General features: G+C 43.1%; 1 protein-coding gene across 2 annotated transcripts in view; it reads right to left on the bottom strand.

Moving 5' to 3' along the window:
* LRRK1 (leucine rich repeat kinase 1) overlaps positions 1-16,542 on the bottom strand; it is a 78,935-nt gene that overhangs the window by 32,502 nt on the left and 29,891 nt on the right. For both annotated transcript variants that reach the window (XM_076348042.1, XM_076348043.1), the window contains exons 6-14: positions 14,003-14,229; positions 13,342-13,469; positions 12,914-13,077; positions 12,068-12,205; positions 8,241-8,353; positions 7,030-7,106; positions 3,544-3,673; positions 2,897-3,009; positions 1,822-2,036 (exon numbers count right to left, since the gene is read on the bottom strand). In XM_076348042.1, coding sequence (XP_076204157.1) covers positions 1,822-2,036; positions 2,897-3,009; positions 3,544-3,673; positions 7,030-7,106; positions 8,241-8,353; positions 12,068-12,205; positions 12,914-13,077; positions 13,342-13,469; positions 14,003-14,229 — 1,305 coding nt within the window. The remainder of the gene's footprint in view (positions 1-1,821; positions 2,037-2,896; positions 3,010-3,543; positions 3,674-7,029; positions 7,107-8,240; positions 8,354-12,067; positions 12,206-12,913; positions 13,078-13,341; positions 13,470-14,002; positions 14,230-16,542) is intronic.

Below are 16,542 nucleotides of genomic sequence, written 5' to 3'. Positions count from 1 at the left end.
GGTGCCCTTGATGCTGGTAAATCTCCAGTTAATGCTGTGGATTCTCCAGTACAAACAAGGGTCTCATTCTGAGCCCTGTATTTCACTGCATCTTGAATAGAAACTGTTTCATCCTTGTCTGTGCCACGCTCGACAGGACCGTTGAAGCTACTTATCTGCCACTGCTATGGGGAACAGGAAACCCCCTGCTGAAATCACTTCCACTGAGCTCAGCCCTAACTGATCCAAACAGAATATAGATGCTCAGGAGATGGGAAACTTCTCAAGCCTTTCATAAACACCTCCTGCACGTTGCTCAGAGGCTTCTGACGTGTGTGTCACATCAGAAGTGGGCCAGAATTACAGCTACTGTAAATCAGACTCACTGGTTTTTGGGGGAATGTGTGAATGGAGGCCTGTCTAGCTCTGCCTCTCTCCCAAGTATCTCAGCATCCATTCCTCCGTGCAGCCCCACAACAGTACTAAGAGGGAGCATGGGTCTCTGCTTAAATGGTATTCAGGCTCCCAGTTGCAGTAGGGAGCACCTACATACTTGGAGGCTCTGTCCCTAAGTCACTTGGCCCTGCCTGTGACTGAGCAGGAAACCAAACGCTGCTCCAGCCACCATCCTCAGAGCATCATGTAACACCAAGTGGGCTCTGTTTACTGGTCCAGGTCCAAGTACTGACTGATCCCACATGACGAGTTACCCTGTAAGATTTCAGCAAGGAGCTAAGTATCTCAGTAGGGCTCTGATCTCCTAGCACAGTCTCAGTTTGAAATCTCCCAGAAACAGCTGGAAGAACTTCCATATTGTTTAAACCAAGCCCTAACTAGCACCAGGACTGCTTTGTTCATCCAGAAGACCTTCAGCTGTGGGTGCCTGTACAGAGAGACAGAGACTCTGAGGTAGGGACAAAAGCCCGTTCAGCATCTTGATCCCACTCCAGGTCTCTGATGCTGTCTAGGTTTTTATTTTATTCAATGGCTCTTCAACACAAAATGCACAAATCCCTTCTCCCACCAAAATCTTCTCTTTAAAGAGTCAGGCTGTGCTTGCTCTTTTTCTTTCTGTCTCTGGGCTGGCACTCTTCACTGTAGAATAGCTGAACTCAACAGGCTCCTCCACCCCTTCCAAAACAGTCTGGTGGTCATGGCTCTCATCCGGGAAAGGAGAGCCATGTGTGTGCATACCCTCAGCTCTGACAAGACCTCAGGACCAATTCTGCCTGCTCTCATCCCTGTGTTACTATGCAGGCAGTGGACAGGGCCACCTACAAATGCTTGAATGAATTCAGTGCTGTCCAAATGAGTTCAGTATGGGTTGACACACTCCCTGAATGAGCCATCTGAGATTTGGGTGTTTAAGGTATGCCTTAGACATCCCTGGAACACACCAGAGGTCAGGCATCCTACCTTCCACCCACCTTCCCCACCTAGGGCAGTTCTGACATCAAGGGAGTCCAGCTTTACGTACTGATGTCCCATTTTCTGGTCCCAAATAAAAGGACAATCTGCTTTAGGGAAGCTGATTTAAAACACTTTCTCAGAATCAGTGTCCAAAAACCACCCGAGCTGAGAGAGCCAGAATTTAGGCAGTCTACACGTGGCTCTTTCTCTTCATCATACAAAGATGAGTGCTCAGGAAAACAGAACTGTTCTCTAGTACCAACTGTAGATGAAACAGGAATTGTGATGGGTCTAAAGACACGTCACTTGTGAGGTCTGGCTCGCAGGTAATGGAGATTGTACTTTGTAAAAGGGCAGGCAGTTTCAGCCCAGAACGGACACTGTGGAACTCAAACATCCCACTGGGGCTAAGGATCTTCAATTGTTTTTCACCTTTGCCTTGTGTCCCACTGGCTTGGGGAGCTCCCATTTTGTTGTACGTATGGTGGCATCGCTGTGCATCATCTGAGGGACTCTTCCTGTCTGTAGGATCTCAATCAGTGTCGACTTTCCCTGTCGTGGAGGACCAACGATGATCATCTTCATTAGCTTACACTTTTCTGCTTTGCGCAGCTGTGCTCGTAAGTATGCCAGCACTGTTTTAGGGCCTATGGGGGGGGAAGTGAATAGGCTTTATCTGTGGTTAGCAGTTACAAATGTACATATGTACAGCAGGACTGCACAAAACTTACTGCTGCAGACACATCAGCTGAATTAATATTTTCCCTGCAGTTTCGCTGTGGGCTGAGACAACCCGGAGAATAAACAAAGAAACCTCTAGTGGACAAACCTGAGACAGAGACCCCAGAAAAAGGTCACTGCTCTGAGACTCTACAATGGAGCACTGTAAGAAGAAACAAATGCTGTGGCTCGTATGCTTCAGAAGCTCAAAGGAAACATAAAATACTAATTTAGTATTGTAAAATACTCAGTTTTTCCTTCTACTTTTATGTTTCCAGTTAAAATCAGATTTAGGCTTCAACAGTGTGTTGGAGAAGGAATAATTCCTAATAACTTTGTTCCCACAGGATTTTCTTATTAAAACACAAAAAAGAAGACAGTATTGTAATAGATCCAAAAACCTAGCAGCTTACAATAAAGTCACTTCAATGTGACTGTGACTGCTGATCCTAAACACTTGAGTCTTTAGAAGGACCATCTAAATACCCGAAAATATACACATTCAGAAAGCAAGCCATGGAATTTATCCGGCATGCATACTGCAAATGAAATATTGCATTTATAAGTCATCATTTTAATATGCGATCTATCTTAAATTGATCATATAGCCAGATCTTAGCACTGATTATCAAACTTGCAAATATGCAGAGGACATTTCCCTACACAATTCCAGTTAACCGCAACAAGGGCTTGGGCACACACTGTTCCTGTTCAGGACCATTAAAAGGAAGCAATTTTCATTATATGTTCAGTCAATTTAATAAAGAACACACAGGATCAGCCTTACCCTCTTTTCTGATCTCTGCAGGAACGTTACTGATATTTAGTTCCTCGATATCCAGCTGCCAGAGATTAGCCAGCTGTCCAAGTTCTGGAGGAAGCTCTCGGATACCAGGGTTACTGTACAAAAACAAATAAATCTACCAACAACCAGGCTTTGTGTGTAAGTAGCTGCTCTCACGGACTCTCAGATTACACTATTCTCTCCTTGCAGAAATCTTCCATTAACATTTTAATAAGACTACTCAGCACTTTAATAGTAATTTCCATCCTAAAAGTGATGTATAACCTCAATTTATCCTCTGGGGCAGACAAGTGTAATCATCTTTACTGGATAGTTGAGGAAATACAGGCAAAAATGATGAGTTATTGACTCTAACGCTATAGAAGCTGACAGCAAAAAGCCAAAATGAACGAGTGGCACGTTATATTACCAGGCCTGTGTTCAAAGCATTAGATCATCTTCCTTAATTCAAAAGGCCAGCCTCCTCCTTATCTAAAGCAAATGATGGGCACAGTTCTAACAAGGGGCTGACTATTTCCAGCTTTTTGACTTCAAAAGCATTGGACATCTGGGGTGGAGCTCCACAGAAGACTGGTCACTAAAACAACATGGAAATAATACTGCATAGCTTTTCCAGGACACGGACTTACTTTCCTAAATAAAGTTCTGTTAAACCTTTCAGAAGGCAAACGGACTGCGGGACAGAGTCCAGCTGATTGTCATTCAGATAAAGGACTTCCAGAGAATCACTCAGAAATGCTGGAAACTCCAAAAAAGGACCTGGAACAAGACAGGAAACAAATAGCACCTTTAAAACATAACAGGCACCAAGGCTCTGAACCAAGAGCCTTCACCTTAACTTTGTAGGCAGGACGTGAGGTCATGTTCCTTGGCAGGAACCACCATGAAGCAACAGCAGAAAAGCAAACGGCCTTCAATGGCGATCAAACACCAGTGCTCACATCTCAATTTTTTTAAATCATGGTGACACGCGTTTAAATCGAAGGTGACAGTCTCCAGGACTTCTGGGGTGCTGAGGAAGGAACTCCAGGCCTACCAAGATGACTATGTATCAGAGGACAAATGGCATTATATTTCTTGCTGTTGAATAGCTGGTGATACCTTGTGAACTGCCCCTATTCCAGCCTAACAGGTGGCAGTGAAAGGGCATACCAAGGGCACAAGTGGTTCTCAATGTGGTTTTTCCATGTTGCCTGAGAAAAGCCAGAAGCCAGTCATAATTTATGTTCAGGCCCCCACATTGCATCCTGGAGCAATTTATGGTGAATCAAAGTCAATAACAACAGAGAAGAAAACCCAAACTACAGCTGACAGACTGCTAACCTATGTTGCCTCTAAAACACTGATCGCATTTGCCCCTCTGTTCTGTTTTAGACTGCAAGGTCTCAGGGCACTTCAGACTTCCTGCGTGTCTGTGCAGCAACTAGTGTATTTTGGGAGCAACCCAAACAATAATAGCAACAACTGCATGGCTGAGTTGCTGCTGCTGGAGAGGTTCAAACAAAGGGAAATTCAGCTGGTTCCAAAGAGCATCATTTCTCTCCACAAATTACTCCCGGGATAGTGGCATGAAAAGCTGCCATGAATTGTGTTGCTGTCTTAAGAGTGTCACATGTATCTACCAAGAAGCATCCTGAAGTCAAGGAAAACCAGGCCACACAGGGACAAGCAGATTCTGAGTCTCTGATTAGGAAAGTACAACTAGTACCATCTGCTGCCTCCATGGTCAATAAAAGCAACTCCCTGAGATGCAAGACACACCCTTCCTCAAGGATAGGACAGCTGTACTTCCACCAAGGCCTTCTTCCCTTACAGAGAAGACTTGAAGAACTGTAACTAGACTTAGCTGAAAAAGGAAAAGAAAAAAAAAAAAAAAAAAAAAGAAAATGGAAGAGGTTTTCTCAGGAGAAAATTCCCCAGTTCTAATATTAACAGCGTTTCAAGCCTGAGCTATGATCAGAAAAGGAGTAAGATAGAGTCCCACTGTCTGCAGGGGTGTTTTATATACGTGACAGAACTGCCTGGTGTGGGCAGGGTGTCACAGTCCGCCTTTGAGTTTTCAAATTAAAAATCATCTTTGGGATTATTTTAGAACAGCAGGCTTATTCATGGATTCAATTCACTTCCTTTCTGGCTCATCGCTGGACTTAAACTTTTCATTGTTCCTCTTCAGTACGCACCTAGGCACAGACAGATTTAGTCCCTCTTGGACACGCAGGAGCAAACACCTAAAATAGTAGCAATACTCTCAATTCACCAAAGAGTCCCAAGCGGAAAGCAGTATACTATATTGGAAGCAAGCTCGAGGTGTTTATGAATTGAAATTATTTATTCATGAGTTATTTATGATTTCTCTGGCTTGAGCTCAAATTTTCTTTTAAAGAACTGTAGAAAAATTAAAACAAATCCCATCTTGAAAATATATTTTTGGATGAGTAAACGCTACCAACACCACATGCGTGTGCAAGAAGTTGTTATGAAATTTATCAATCAAGTATACTGAGCATTCATAAATTATTCTCTTTAAATAATCTAGACTTACGTAAATAGCTTTGCTGGTAAAATCATATGAAAACCTGCCCCCCACCTCACTAGGAGACTTCTGTGAACAGCTGATGTACTCCAGCTTCTGTTTTCTCTTGATGTTCTTTAAATTCTTGGCCACATCCTCTAGTCTCACCAAGCTATACTTGGCAGAAGAACAGAGAGAAAAAGATGAGCTGGCTTTGCTCTGTCTCTGTGGCTATTCAACTGTGGCACCAGCCAGGTGGGCTACTCCGCACCCTCCTGCAACCTGAGGCAACCTCAGGCAGCTCGAAATTGCACCAGCGTATTATGTGCCAAGGCTTTTCAAATGGTACTAATGCAGAGTCCATCCTCTCCTTTATGTAGAGGGGTTATGCTGGGTTTGCAGCATGTAGAAATTTCCATTAGGGCAGCAATTCCCTTTTATAGCTGGTTTTAGCCGCCTTTGCCAGCTGCTCCTGCCCTTCTCTCCCCATTGGGAAATGCTGCTGTAGCACTTCACAGAGAAACTCTGAAGATATGACAGATTCCACAGATTCGTAAGATTCAGACTCCTTTTCCAATTCTTCCGTGTTCAGGATTTCACTGATGTCACAGCATTTCTATTTCCATTTCCTACTTGCAAAACAGTGCAGACCAACCCTTTCTCCTCCTTAGGGTGCAGATACAGGACTTGCTGCACAGCAGCCTCTACTTCCATGGACAGAAAAATGGGGTAGAATTCCAGGTAGAGCCTCTGCATCCCAGATGAGCAGACTGGAGGTTACAACCTCCAGTCCTAACCTATAGCTATGGCTGTACTTGGTGCATTTACCAATTTTACCTATTCATGTTGACCTGAGATCATGCACAATTTTCAGGGGAACTGAGGAAAGCATTTGCTGCAGGAGGGCCTCTCCCTCCCGCAAGCAGCTGAGGGCTGCTCAGATGTGCGTCATGAAGACGCCAGCTCTATTCTGAGATTTGCAAAGAACACTTTAGAGCAAGCCATTCTTCAGGTAGCCGAGAATGAGAAAGTTTTCCAAGTGCTTTAAAATAAAACAAACAAACAAAAAGAAATGCAGATGAATCCCACAGAGAGCAGGAAGCAGTGCAATTATCTTCAGATACTCCTTTGTTCTCTCTGGGATTTCACGTGCATTGATCCAGAACATCATCTTTTCTGCTCTGCCCCAAACTGTGGGTACAAATCACAGAGACAGGGGAAAACATGCAATTTACAAATTCAGCAACAGAAACAATCCTAAGAGTAATAAGACTAATTATGGGTTAATTTCCCTTCAACATATCAGTTAGTACTCTGGCTAAAAAGAATAACCTTTATGAAAAGAAAAAAAGCTCAGTGAAAGAAACAGGTTTCACTCATTCTTCATCTTTCTATATTGATGGTACCAACCAGCTGCACCATTTCTCTAGAAACATTTTATCTAAACATATTTCCTCTTAATTTAAATGCTGGTGCACTTAAAATTGCAGATGAATTTACACTGATTTCCCTCCAGCCAAACTCCACAGATTCCTACTGCCTCACAGCTCACCTGGCATTCTCAGCACTTGCCTCCCCGCATTTGCACTGCTGTGTACCTTACCTGCCTCTGGGCCACAGCGCACCCTACTCTTCGTGGTGAAAAAGGGAATCCGCTTTGTTTTAAATCCCTCGTCACTCCTGCGGGCAAAACAAAATGGTGACATGTGGAGAAAAGAGCTTGGATGCGGCAGTTGAGAACTGTGCTGGAGCTGCATGCCCAGGACACTAAGTGGTGCAGTTTGGCCCCACTCAAGGCCGTGCGATTCACAGCACAGCTCTTACGGGTTCCTCTCTGCTTTTGAGAGATGGGATTGAAACCTGCTGTGCAATCACAGAGCTAGACTCCACCAACACTTGTCCAGGCCCAATGGTTTTCTTCTGGCAAATTAACAGACCTCTGCAAGGCAGTGCTTTCAGCTACCAGGGTGAGAGCACTTGACCCCCAGCTTTATGGGTGTCAAGGTTAAGTAGGCTGTCAAACAGCAAATTGAACAAGCTTCATGAGAAGCGCTGGAGAACCGACCTGCTGCCATTCCCTGCTTTCACCAGAGAGTCTCTGACAAGATGACCCAACAACATGACTCTGGAAATGCACTGAGACATTCAAAAAACAATAATTCATCTTTTGCAATTGACACAGCAACTCATAACGACTCCAGAAAATTTGCTGGTCAGGCACCCAAATGAGAAGATAGAAGTATGACACAATTCAGTTCTGGAGAAGATAAGGGACCTTTAACTCTCTATGTTAAACATCCCTATTGTAATTTCTAAATAGAAGAACATCACTCTTTTATTGGATGACCTTATTAACGTCAGCCTTCTCTATGAACTTGCAGCTGGTTACACTTTCATTTAAAAAACAAAGATTTTTCATTTTTTCCAAAACAATACTCCCATGCTAACTACAAACTACAGTCCACCCAGATGGTTTACGGTTAAGATATGCTCCCCACAAACTAGCATTTGTAGTCATGAACCACACACTGGGTTAAAAAAATTTCTACATGCTCTGAAATTAAACTGCCATTTTCAGTTATCTATCCACTTAATAAATGATATAGTGTGCTAAATGCCCAAAGAATCAGTAAAGGATAATTCATCACTGTCACAGACACACAATATACTTAGAGACATGGTATGTGGATATCAATGCCTTCTATGCAGGTAATTAATTCACTACTGACACCCTTTGTATTACACGAGGGATCGGGTTTGCTATTATTTCTTCAGCTTTTGTTTTCTCAGACAAAATTTGAAAGAAACACTTACTTCCCAAGTTGGTTTTTTGAAAGATCCAGTGATTTAAGTTGTTTGCAATTCCACTTATCTTGTGAAGGCAATGTAACTAACTGATTTCCCAGCAGCTTCAGGGACACCAAAGCCTAAAAGAGGAATAGCCTAGAGTTAGAAGACAGAGTCCATCAAACACACAGAAAGAGGTTTTTTAGCGTGGCTATTAAGTAACAGAAACATGAAGAAAGTACATCTTATTCATCAGAACATCCTGTCCATGCTGCTTAGCATGCAAACATTTCCTTTTTGTCTCCAGCAAGTATATTTCCTGCACGAAGCAACACCACTGTCAGTTCTCGGAGATCATTAGTCTACTTGCTGACAGATTCAACTGGAAACAACCCATATAAGAGGACATTTTACTTTTAGTGAGAAAACCTTTCCAAATGGAAAAGAACAGTATGATTTACCTACACAGTATGCCACATATGGATGAGAAGTCTTATATGTGTGTGCAAGCTAGTGTCAGAGGGGGTTTACACCTGTTGTATATGCATAACATCAATGTGCAAAATGGGAACTATTTCACACAAGGAAAATTTTTAATTGCTTTGTTATTGCATGCCTATTAAAATGGAAAGGATTTATATTAACTTTCCAAGATTTATACAAGTTAGCTATCTACTTTTTTTTCCTCACAACAGAGACAGAAATTTTAAAAACAAGAAGTGAAGCTGATTTGTACAGTTAACACCATACAGACAGGACTCAGCTGCAAATACCATGAATAAGGTTAAACACAAGCTCTCCTTTAAATTTAACTGAAATATAAAAGAAAAAAATGCAGTTCTCATTCAGATTTGTAAAGTTTATGCTCTTCCATCTGCCCTTAAAAATAATGTCAAGGCTCAAATGATCATTTTCATTTGGTTGAAAATCCAATTTTCCACTGAAAACCGTCTTCTATGTAGAGTTTCCAACCAGGTTTATTCTGCAAGCCCACTCATGAAAACTGAGATAAGCAGAATGTCAGCTGAATTATCGCGTGCCACAAGTACAGCAGTATTAATGAATCATACCCCATGGAAATCATGTTTTACCAGCAGAGACTTCAGCTTCAAGTGCGTTAAATGTTTTTTTATAGCTCCACATAATATAAAAGGTTTATGCCCCTTTTCATCAAGCAAGATTAACAACGTCTCATGAAGCCAGTCTGTTGGCCTTCCTCCCCTTTTCTCAGATTGGATAAATATGAAGTATCCATGTGACATAAGCGATGGACAACCAGCAGTTGCTGGAATGGCAATTATCATGCAAAACGCTCCCTCTAGTGATAAGAGGGGGGCAGCACTGGGCCTTGGTGGGACTTGGGGAAGGTAAAGTCAGATACGCAGAGTGAACCACTAGAGGAAAGGTTTGGAAAACCCTGCAAACTATAAAACCCTCCCTGCCACTCGAGTCTTGACAGCCAGTGTTTTTACCATCATTAGTCTTCCACTGGCTCGAACCTCCCATTGGAAGGAAGACCCAGTCCTCCCTTGGCGCCTGGTGTCAAGCTCTCTCCAAGTATCAGCATGGGGCTGTTCAATGACAATGCTTCAAACTTCTCCCCTGAAATATCCCTGAGCAGGGGGCGGGAGGAAAGGGAGGCTACGCGTTCCAGAATTAGCACAAACTTTGTTCTGTGTGGTCTAGCTGGGGTGCTTCATTTTCAGTCAACTGTATCCGTGTTACATGTCCCCCACAAACGCTGACAAAGGCCACTCTCCAGGAGAGCTGAGAGCCTGGTGAGATTACATGCAGTGCTTATGTGCCTGCTCCGTAGGGGGAAAATTAGTGACTTTCAACTGGCTGTGACTCTTCATTACTGTAATTCTGGAGATCACTAGTCCTTGTTTTGCAATTGCCTCTTCTCTCTCATCTCTAACTTCTCAATTTTTGCTGCCTTTCAGGAAGAGAATGGATGCCTCCAGAAGTGAGACAATGGCAGCAGCAGACAAATTCCTTCAAACCTACTGCCGCAGCATGCAAAAAGGGCTCTGGTGCATTACGTTATACCAGAGGGAAGAAACTGCAGCATCCAGATTAGGCTGTCTCAGTCAGCTTGTGATGTGGAAAAGCTGACCAGTCTTACCTGAATACTTCCACCCAGAGAGGGTCAGGTCTCCTCAAGAGAAGCAAACTACTCTAGACATGGTTTGGACCATGTACAGTTGGTTCCTTTACAAGGCAACAGACAGAAAAGCTGAGAAGGCCTCTGCTTCCCTTAGCACCACATTTCTAGTATATACATCATATTAGTGACTGTGAGGTGGTCCTAGTCTTAAGACCCCTCCACAAACCAAGCAAAGGCCAGTGATAAACACATGTCCCACCAGCCGAGGTCAGAGACATGCTTTCAAGTCATAGTGCCTCCCCTGCTTTCAGCTTTTCCCAGGCAGAAGACAGTTCACTGCTGCTCAGCACATTATGTGTAGGAACACATTAACTGCCCATTTCTCCTCCTTCCACATCTGCTTCTGGAGAGGGCTGGAGCATGCGTGCAGCCCTATTCACTGACACAAACTCTACAACCAAGGAGTAGCCCAAGCCAGGGCTGATCTAGGCATGGGCTTTCACCTTCTAGTGAAAGTGTGCTCACCACACTCTGGCCCTTGGGGGACTGAAAATACCTGCTATTTATTTCTTTTATGAAGGTAAGGCTGAAGAGATATGGATAAGAACTGGCATTATTTAAGGCAGCCACAGCTCACTAACTTTGAAGACAGACCGTCAGCAGAGATTACACTGAGGTCTTCTTTGATGCCCTGTACTGGTGCCTTCACGTCCCTCTGCAGCCTCTAAGCAGCGGCACCCAAAGAAACGTGCCCTTGAAGCACCATCTAGTGTTTAATATCTGTCATGGCAGCTCCCACCCACTGCGCTTATTTTTAACGCATTCAGAAAAAACAAGTTTCGGAGACAATAGTCCATAGGATTCATTCTATTTCAGGAGAAATGCCAATTGAAACCAAATGGTTACCAGAAAGCAAAGCCAAATCTGCAGGGATCATTAAAAACAACTGAGGGAGCAAACAACCCTCAGCACTCTTCTTCCAGGCAGGAGAAAGAGGCACCTTTGCAGCAGACTCCTGAAGTCCAAACTGGACATGGATATGAACCATCACTTCAGCATCCTTCCCAAAGAGTGGTGAAAATCATGAAACTTCTGCACAAAGATTTACCTCTGTTTCTATCTCCTTGACCCTGAGTTTCACAATCTGGAAGGGAAGCTTGGAGGAAACCCCCAAGTTCTGCTTCGTTTCACGTCGAAATCATGTGAAGCCACAAATTCTGAAGAATTTTGAAGTAAAACTATGGATCTCTGATGTCCACTGGCAAGAATTATTTAATCTGCACAAGCTTAAAGACAAGAGAGATGCCAACTAGCATTGTTTAGGGCATTCAAACATGCTATTTTCAGCAAAGAAAGACTAATCCTGAATTACACAACACTGGTGTGCCAGATTAAGAAAAAACACAATTATTTGTGAGCACACTTGAGTACGTCTATGGTTGGAGCTTGCAGCTACAATGCAGTGGTTGTCTTCCAAACTGCGTTCCCAAAATCTGAAGACCACAGACATCCAAAGAATTCTCAGAAGACCTGTGTCAAAAGCTAGATACCATATCACTCTGGATGAGGGCCTGAATGTAGTCATTCAGGAGGTTATGGGCTGCTCAGAGGCTCTGTGCAATTGCTGTGTTCATCAACTCAAAACAGCAGGTAGTCTCCTACCTTAACCAGGCAGCCACTGCTATGGCTTCGAGGTCTGAGTAGGTATTAAGAGAAATACTGTGAAGTAGGAAGAAATGACACTTACTTCAAGCTGGAAGAGTCCTGGTGGAACTTCTTTTAGTGAGTTCTCAGAAAAATCCACTTCTCTGAGGTGATTTTTCCAGAAAATAGTCAATGCGTCAGGTAGGAATTCCAGTGAGTTTCTAGATGCTTTACAACTTTTCTGGAAAACATAAAAGAAAAAACACCCACAGAGTAGTAATCATCTCTTTAAATAATGAGGTAGATCAGCTGTCACATGTTTAAGGCATTAATAAATTCATTCTAGGTGATCTCTTTAGATATTCTGATCTAGATAAATTATTGTGCATGTAGGCACATAGGATTTGCTGAGGAGATGCACTCACTTAATTGACGGGCAAATTCTTTGGTGGGCAAAAAGTATTCCAAAAGTTATTTTGAAAATTATCCCCATTTGCTTTTCAACCATATACAAACAGTTCACCAAAGTATACTGTTCTCCTGCTATCCCTGTAATAATGAGGAATAAAGTCACAGTGATGGGTGGATATAGATGCCCTAGTTAGCCATGGGTTTGGGCAAAGTTAACTTTGACTGAAGGCTGAGTGTTCTGTAAAATGATCCTAACAATACTTCTGCTCATATGAGCTATGGAGAAAATGAATACATCCATATAAGACATGTTTCTAGAAGTTTTCCACCAACGCCATCAACATGGTGAGAACAGGGTAGAACCTCAGAAAGACTTGATCTGAGACCCATAAACCAAATCAGGCAGGGGCACTCGTACAGAAACAGAAGAGCCTTTTAGCCTAAGACGTCTGACAGCTTTTTAAGCATCACAGTGTATTTTTTGCATTGTTTCAACAGCTTTTTCAGCCTCTGACTCTGTCAGAGCAGTTCAACTTACCAAGGGGCAGGCCCAGGGATCTGGAAACACTTTCAGCTGATTTCTGGAAACATTCAGTATGTTTAGGGACTTGAAGCAGTATAGAAAAACCGTTGGAAGTTCCACCAACCTGTTGTCAGAGATGTCAAACTCCTGCAGCTTCCTTAAGCCAATCCAATTAGTTGCTAGAAAACATGAAACATTATGGACTTGGTGTAAGCATGACAGCAGTCTGATCCAGCAAGATGCCGAATGCTTGCTAGATAAGAGCCTAAGGATTTCATGAGTGATAAAAAATAACCAGGCCTTTTCATGTACTTTGGACAAAGGACTGAGAAATGCTAAGCATCTCTAGCTAATACTGGCTTTAAGTCGTTATTGTAACAGTTTGGGCTTCTCTCTTACAAATCAGGCCTTGAAATGCAAGTGTAACACTGGATTGTACGTACTGTTTTCCTCATCAAATAACTTCTCCATGTAATTTTTAGCAGCAATGAGTTTTTTAAGGTTTTTAAGATGTAGGAATCCAGAAGGGAGAGTAGAGAGCCTGTTGCTGGACACGTCGACCTCGAGTAACCTGTGAGTACAGAAGATACTCAGTCAGGCATCAATAAAATGCTAGCAAAGACTCCTGTTGCCATAGACATCTATTTTACTAGGATAGCTTTAGGTCTGAATGAAAGCAGCTGGAATGCGCTCTCACAAGGCAAAGCAAAAAACCGTATTTGGAAAATTAACCCTTCCAGGGAGCAGACAGAAGTGGTCTGGATAGACAGCAGATCAGATAATTGATACGAGCCAGCAAATGTCAATCTGAGTCAGCTCAGGGCTTAGACTTAGAGGAGTGGGGCTCACCAGAACTGGAGAAAAGCAGAAACAACATGAGACAATACAGGAATAAAAGTCCCTACAATTGTCCTGATAACTAACTTGGAAACACTGAGAACGCAAAAGAGCAAATCTTAAGTTAAACCTCGCAGCAAACAGAAAATAAACCAAGAAGCTCCTGCACATGCTCTTCACTTATGCAGTTTCACACAAGCACAACTGACTCATTTGCACCTGCTCTCTGTATGGGTTCAGTTTGCTGTAGGCATCCAGCGCACACACCTTGTACATATAATTTCGTCAGATGACTGTACGCTGGGTAACTCCGTCAGCTGATTGTCAGCCAGGCTGAGCTTCCTGAGGTTTATGAGGCCCCATGGGATCACGGATGGAAGGGAGACCAGGCAGTTGGCAGAGAGATCAAGCTCAGTTATCTGACAGGAGATATCAATCAGCCAGTCCAGATCTACCCAGGGCAGTTTGAGGTTTGACCAGTTCACACATAAAGCCTGCATATGTCAAAGAAGAGAAAACCACGTTAGTAAAATCCCAATTGCTCTCAGCCTGTGTTACACCACTGGGAATCTGGCAGTTCAGAGCACAGACCATAAACATTTTGCTCACTTTCCAATCTGCTTCTAGGAATTAAACTGACTCAGAGATGAAATCATACCTGGATATCAGCAGTCCCCACCATATAGCTGCTCCTTGATCTCACTCCAAAGACCACGAGCAAGTGCAAGCAGGGGACTTGGACTTCTTCGCCTGTCCATACACCAGCTCCAGTGTGCCCCACAAAGGGTGAGCTGCCCTTGCCTGAAACTAGCACTCTCATCCGAGAGCTGGACAGCCTCTAACGGTTTGTTCATCCAACAATGTGCAGTGAGTTTCCATGGGGCTGGGCTCCCTGCCCCGCAAGATGCATTCACACCCTATGCTAGCAGCATGATATGGACAGATCATGGAAACCCATCTTAAATCCAGACTCTGCAGCCCGAACCCCACTCTGTCTCTTGGACATGGCCCACATCACTGCTCAGATCTCCAAGGGACTTTGAACACCAACAGAGGCCAGGCAGGTCCAGAGAAACCCCTGAGGAGCAGTTGACCTCTGAAACGCTTGTGGATCATTGCTTCTGCATCTGTAGAGAGGACAGGGACAGATCTGCTGAGTGTAGTAATGACTTCTTATGAGGAGGCCTGTTGCTGGAATAATTAATATATGCCCAGGCACTGCTCTTCCATCTGAAACCTTCCAACAACAAGCAGCCAAACGGTTCTGGGGAAGTTTTAGGTTTTGCAGAGGAACATCTGAGAAAGGCAAGGAAAGGCAAACACCCTCTTGTAAAGTACTAGAAATTTGCTCAGTATCATTTAGGAAGACATTTTAGTATCTGAGAGACACGATTTTGGCAGTTGCCTCTTTTCTAGACAATGTTCTGCTGCTTTTGACAGTAAGACGAGGAAGTTGTTTCATCCTCTTTTGGAAAAAAAACAGAAGTTGTTGTGAAAGGCATAACTACTTATTTCAGGCTCCAGCTTAGACAGAAGAAAACACGAACACATAACGGTCATCAATGCAAGTAAACAACCCAAGGCTTCATTTTCAAGATCACCTCATTGTGCTCCAATGAGATCTATGTTCCAAAATACACATTTTTAAAATGTCAGTCCCAAAACGTTTTCATAAGCTCAGTGTTTTTGACATAACTCATCCCAAAGACAGCCTCAATGAAGTGATAGTTAATTCTCCACCAGGAGGCAGCAAGGACCCGACAGCAAATTTAATTTGCTTTCCAATTCCCAGTATTTAGCTCTTAAGACTTTTAACCCCAAATTTAAAATTAAAAGGAATATATTTTGGGAAGGGAGAGAAAGAAAAGAGAAACAAAGGTCTATCTCAAATGCTTATTTGAGACTCAGAGCTCCAAGTAATGTAGATCACACAGTTCAAATGTCTAGGAGAATGGAATAAAGGGTAAGCACAAATGTTGCACTTTTTATAAATTGACAGTAGTCATACTTAGTGTAGACACAGTGCTTTTCAAATGTTCACTAGTGAAGCCTCAGGACAGCCCTGCAAATACGAATGGAAATATCATGCCCATTGTATCACTGGGGAAACCAAGGCAGAGAGCACAAGCTGTTTGTCTAAAGCTACATTCACCGTCATACCACACGGCCATCCATATAAAACACAGCAAGCCAGCAGCCACAAGAAAGCAAATTAAGCAGAGTATCCACTGCTACTGCAAAAGGTATGGTACCTAACGGGAGTTACACTGCAAAGCTTTCACACTGGCACTAAACATATTCTGCTTTACTGTTAGATTTTCCAAGTCTGTATATTTAACAGCCTCCTGCTTACAAACTCGTTTTAAATTCTGTATGTAGTTTTCTGTAATTTTCTCTCACTTGTAACAGCCCAAGAGCTGTTTACATCACTGGACAGCAATCAGTCCTGAGTTATGGTAATAGAGAGTATAAACACACAGGTCAGATTCCCTTTTCCATTCCCAGCTACCCCATACTTCAGGAGAGATGTAGGGATGTGGTACTGATGCTACGGGACTGGAAGATCTTCCCAGCATGAGGAAACCTCACTGGGGAAGAGCACATTTATGTTGAGACACTTGATTATTTTTTTCTGGTTCCTTGAATTGCCCCAGGAGCTCATAACAGGAGCCAGATCCCTAAATCCAGATAATGCAGGAAACCAGCTCTACGCTACAAACAAAAACCTCAAGTAGGATTGATGTCTGTCTGGCTACTTACATGCACTTTCAGGGCACTGCCCTGTCTTATAATATTATTACTTTTTA

The sequence above is a fragment of the Aptenodytes patagonicus genome, chromosome 10 (genome assembly GCF_965638725.1).
Source record: "Aptenodytes patagonicus chromosome 10, bAptPat1.pri.cur, whole genome shotgun sequence".
Classification (NCBI taxonomy): Eukaryota; Metazoa; Chordata; class Aves; order Sphenisciformes; family Spheniscidae; genus Aptenodytes; species Aptenodytes patagonicus.
This window is presented reverse-complemented; position numbering and strand designations above follow the sequence as displayed.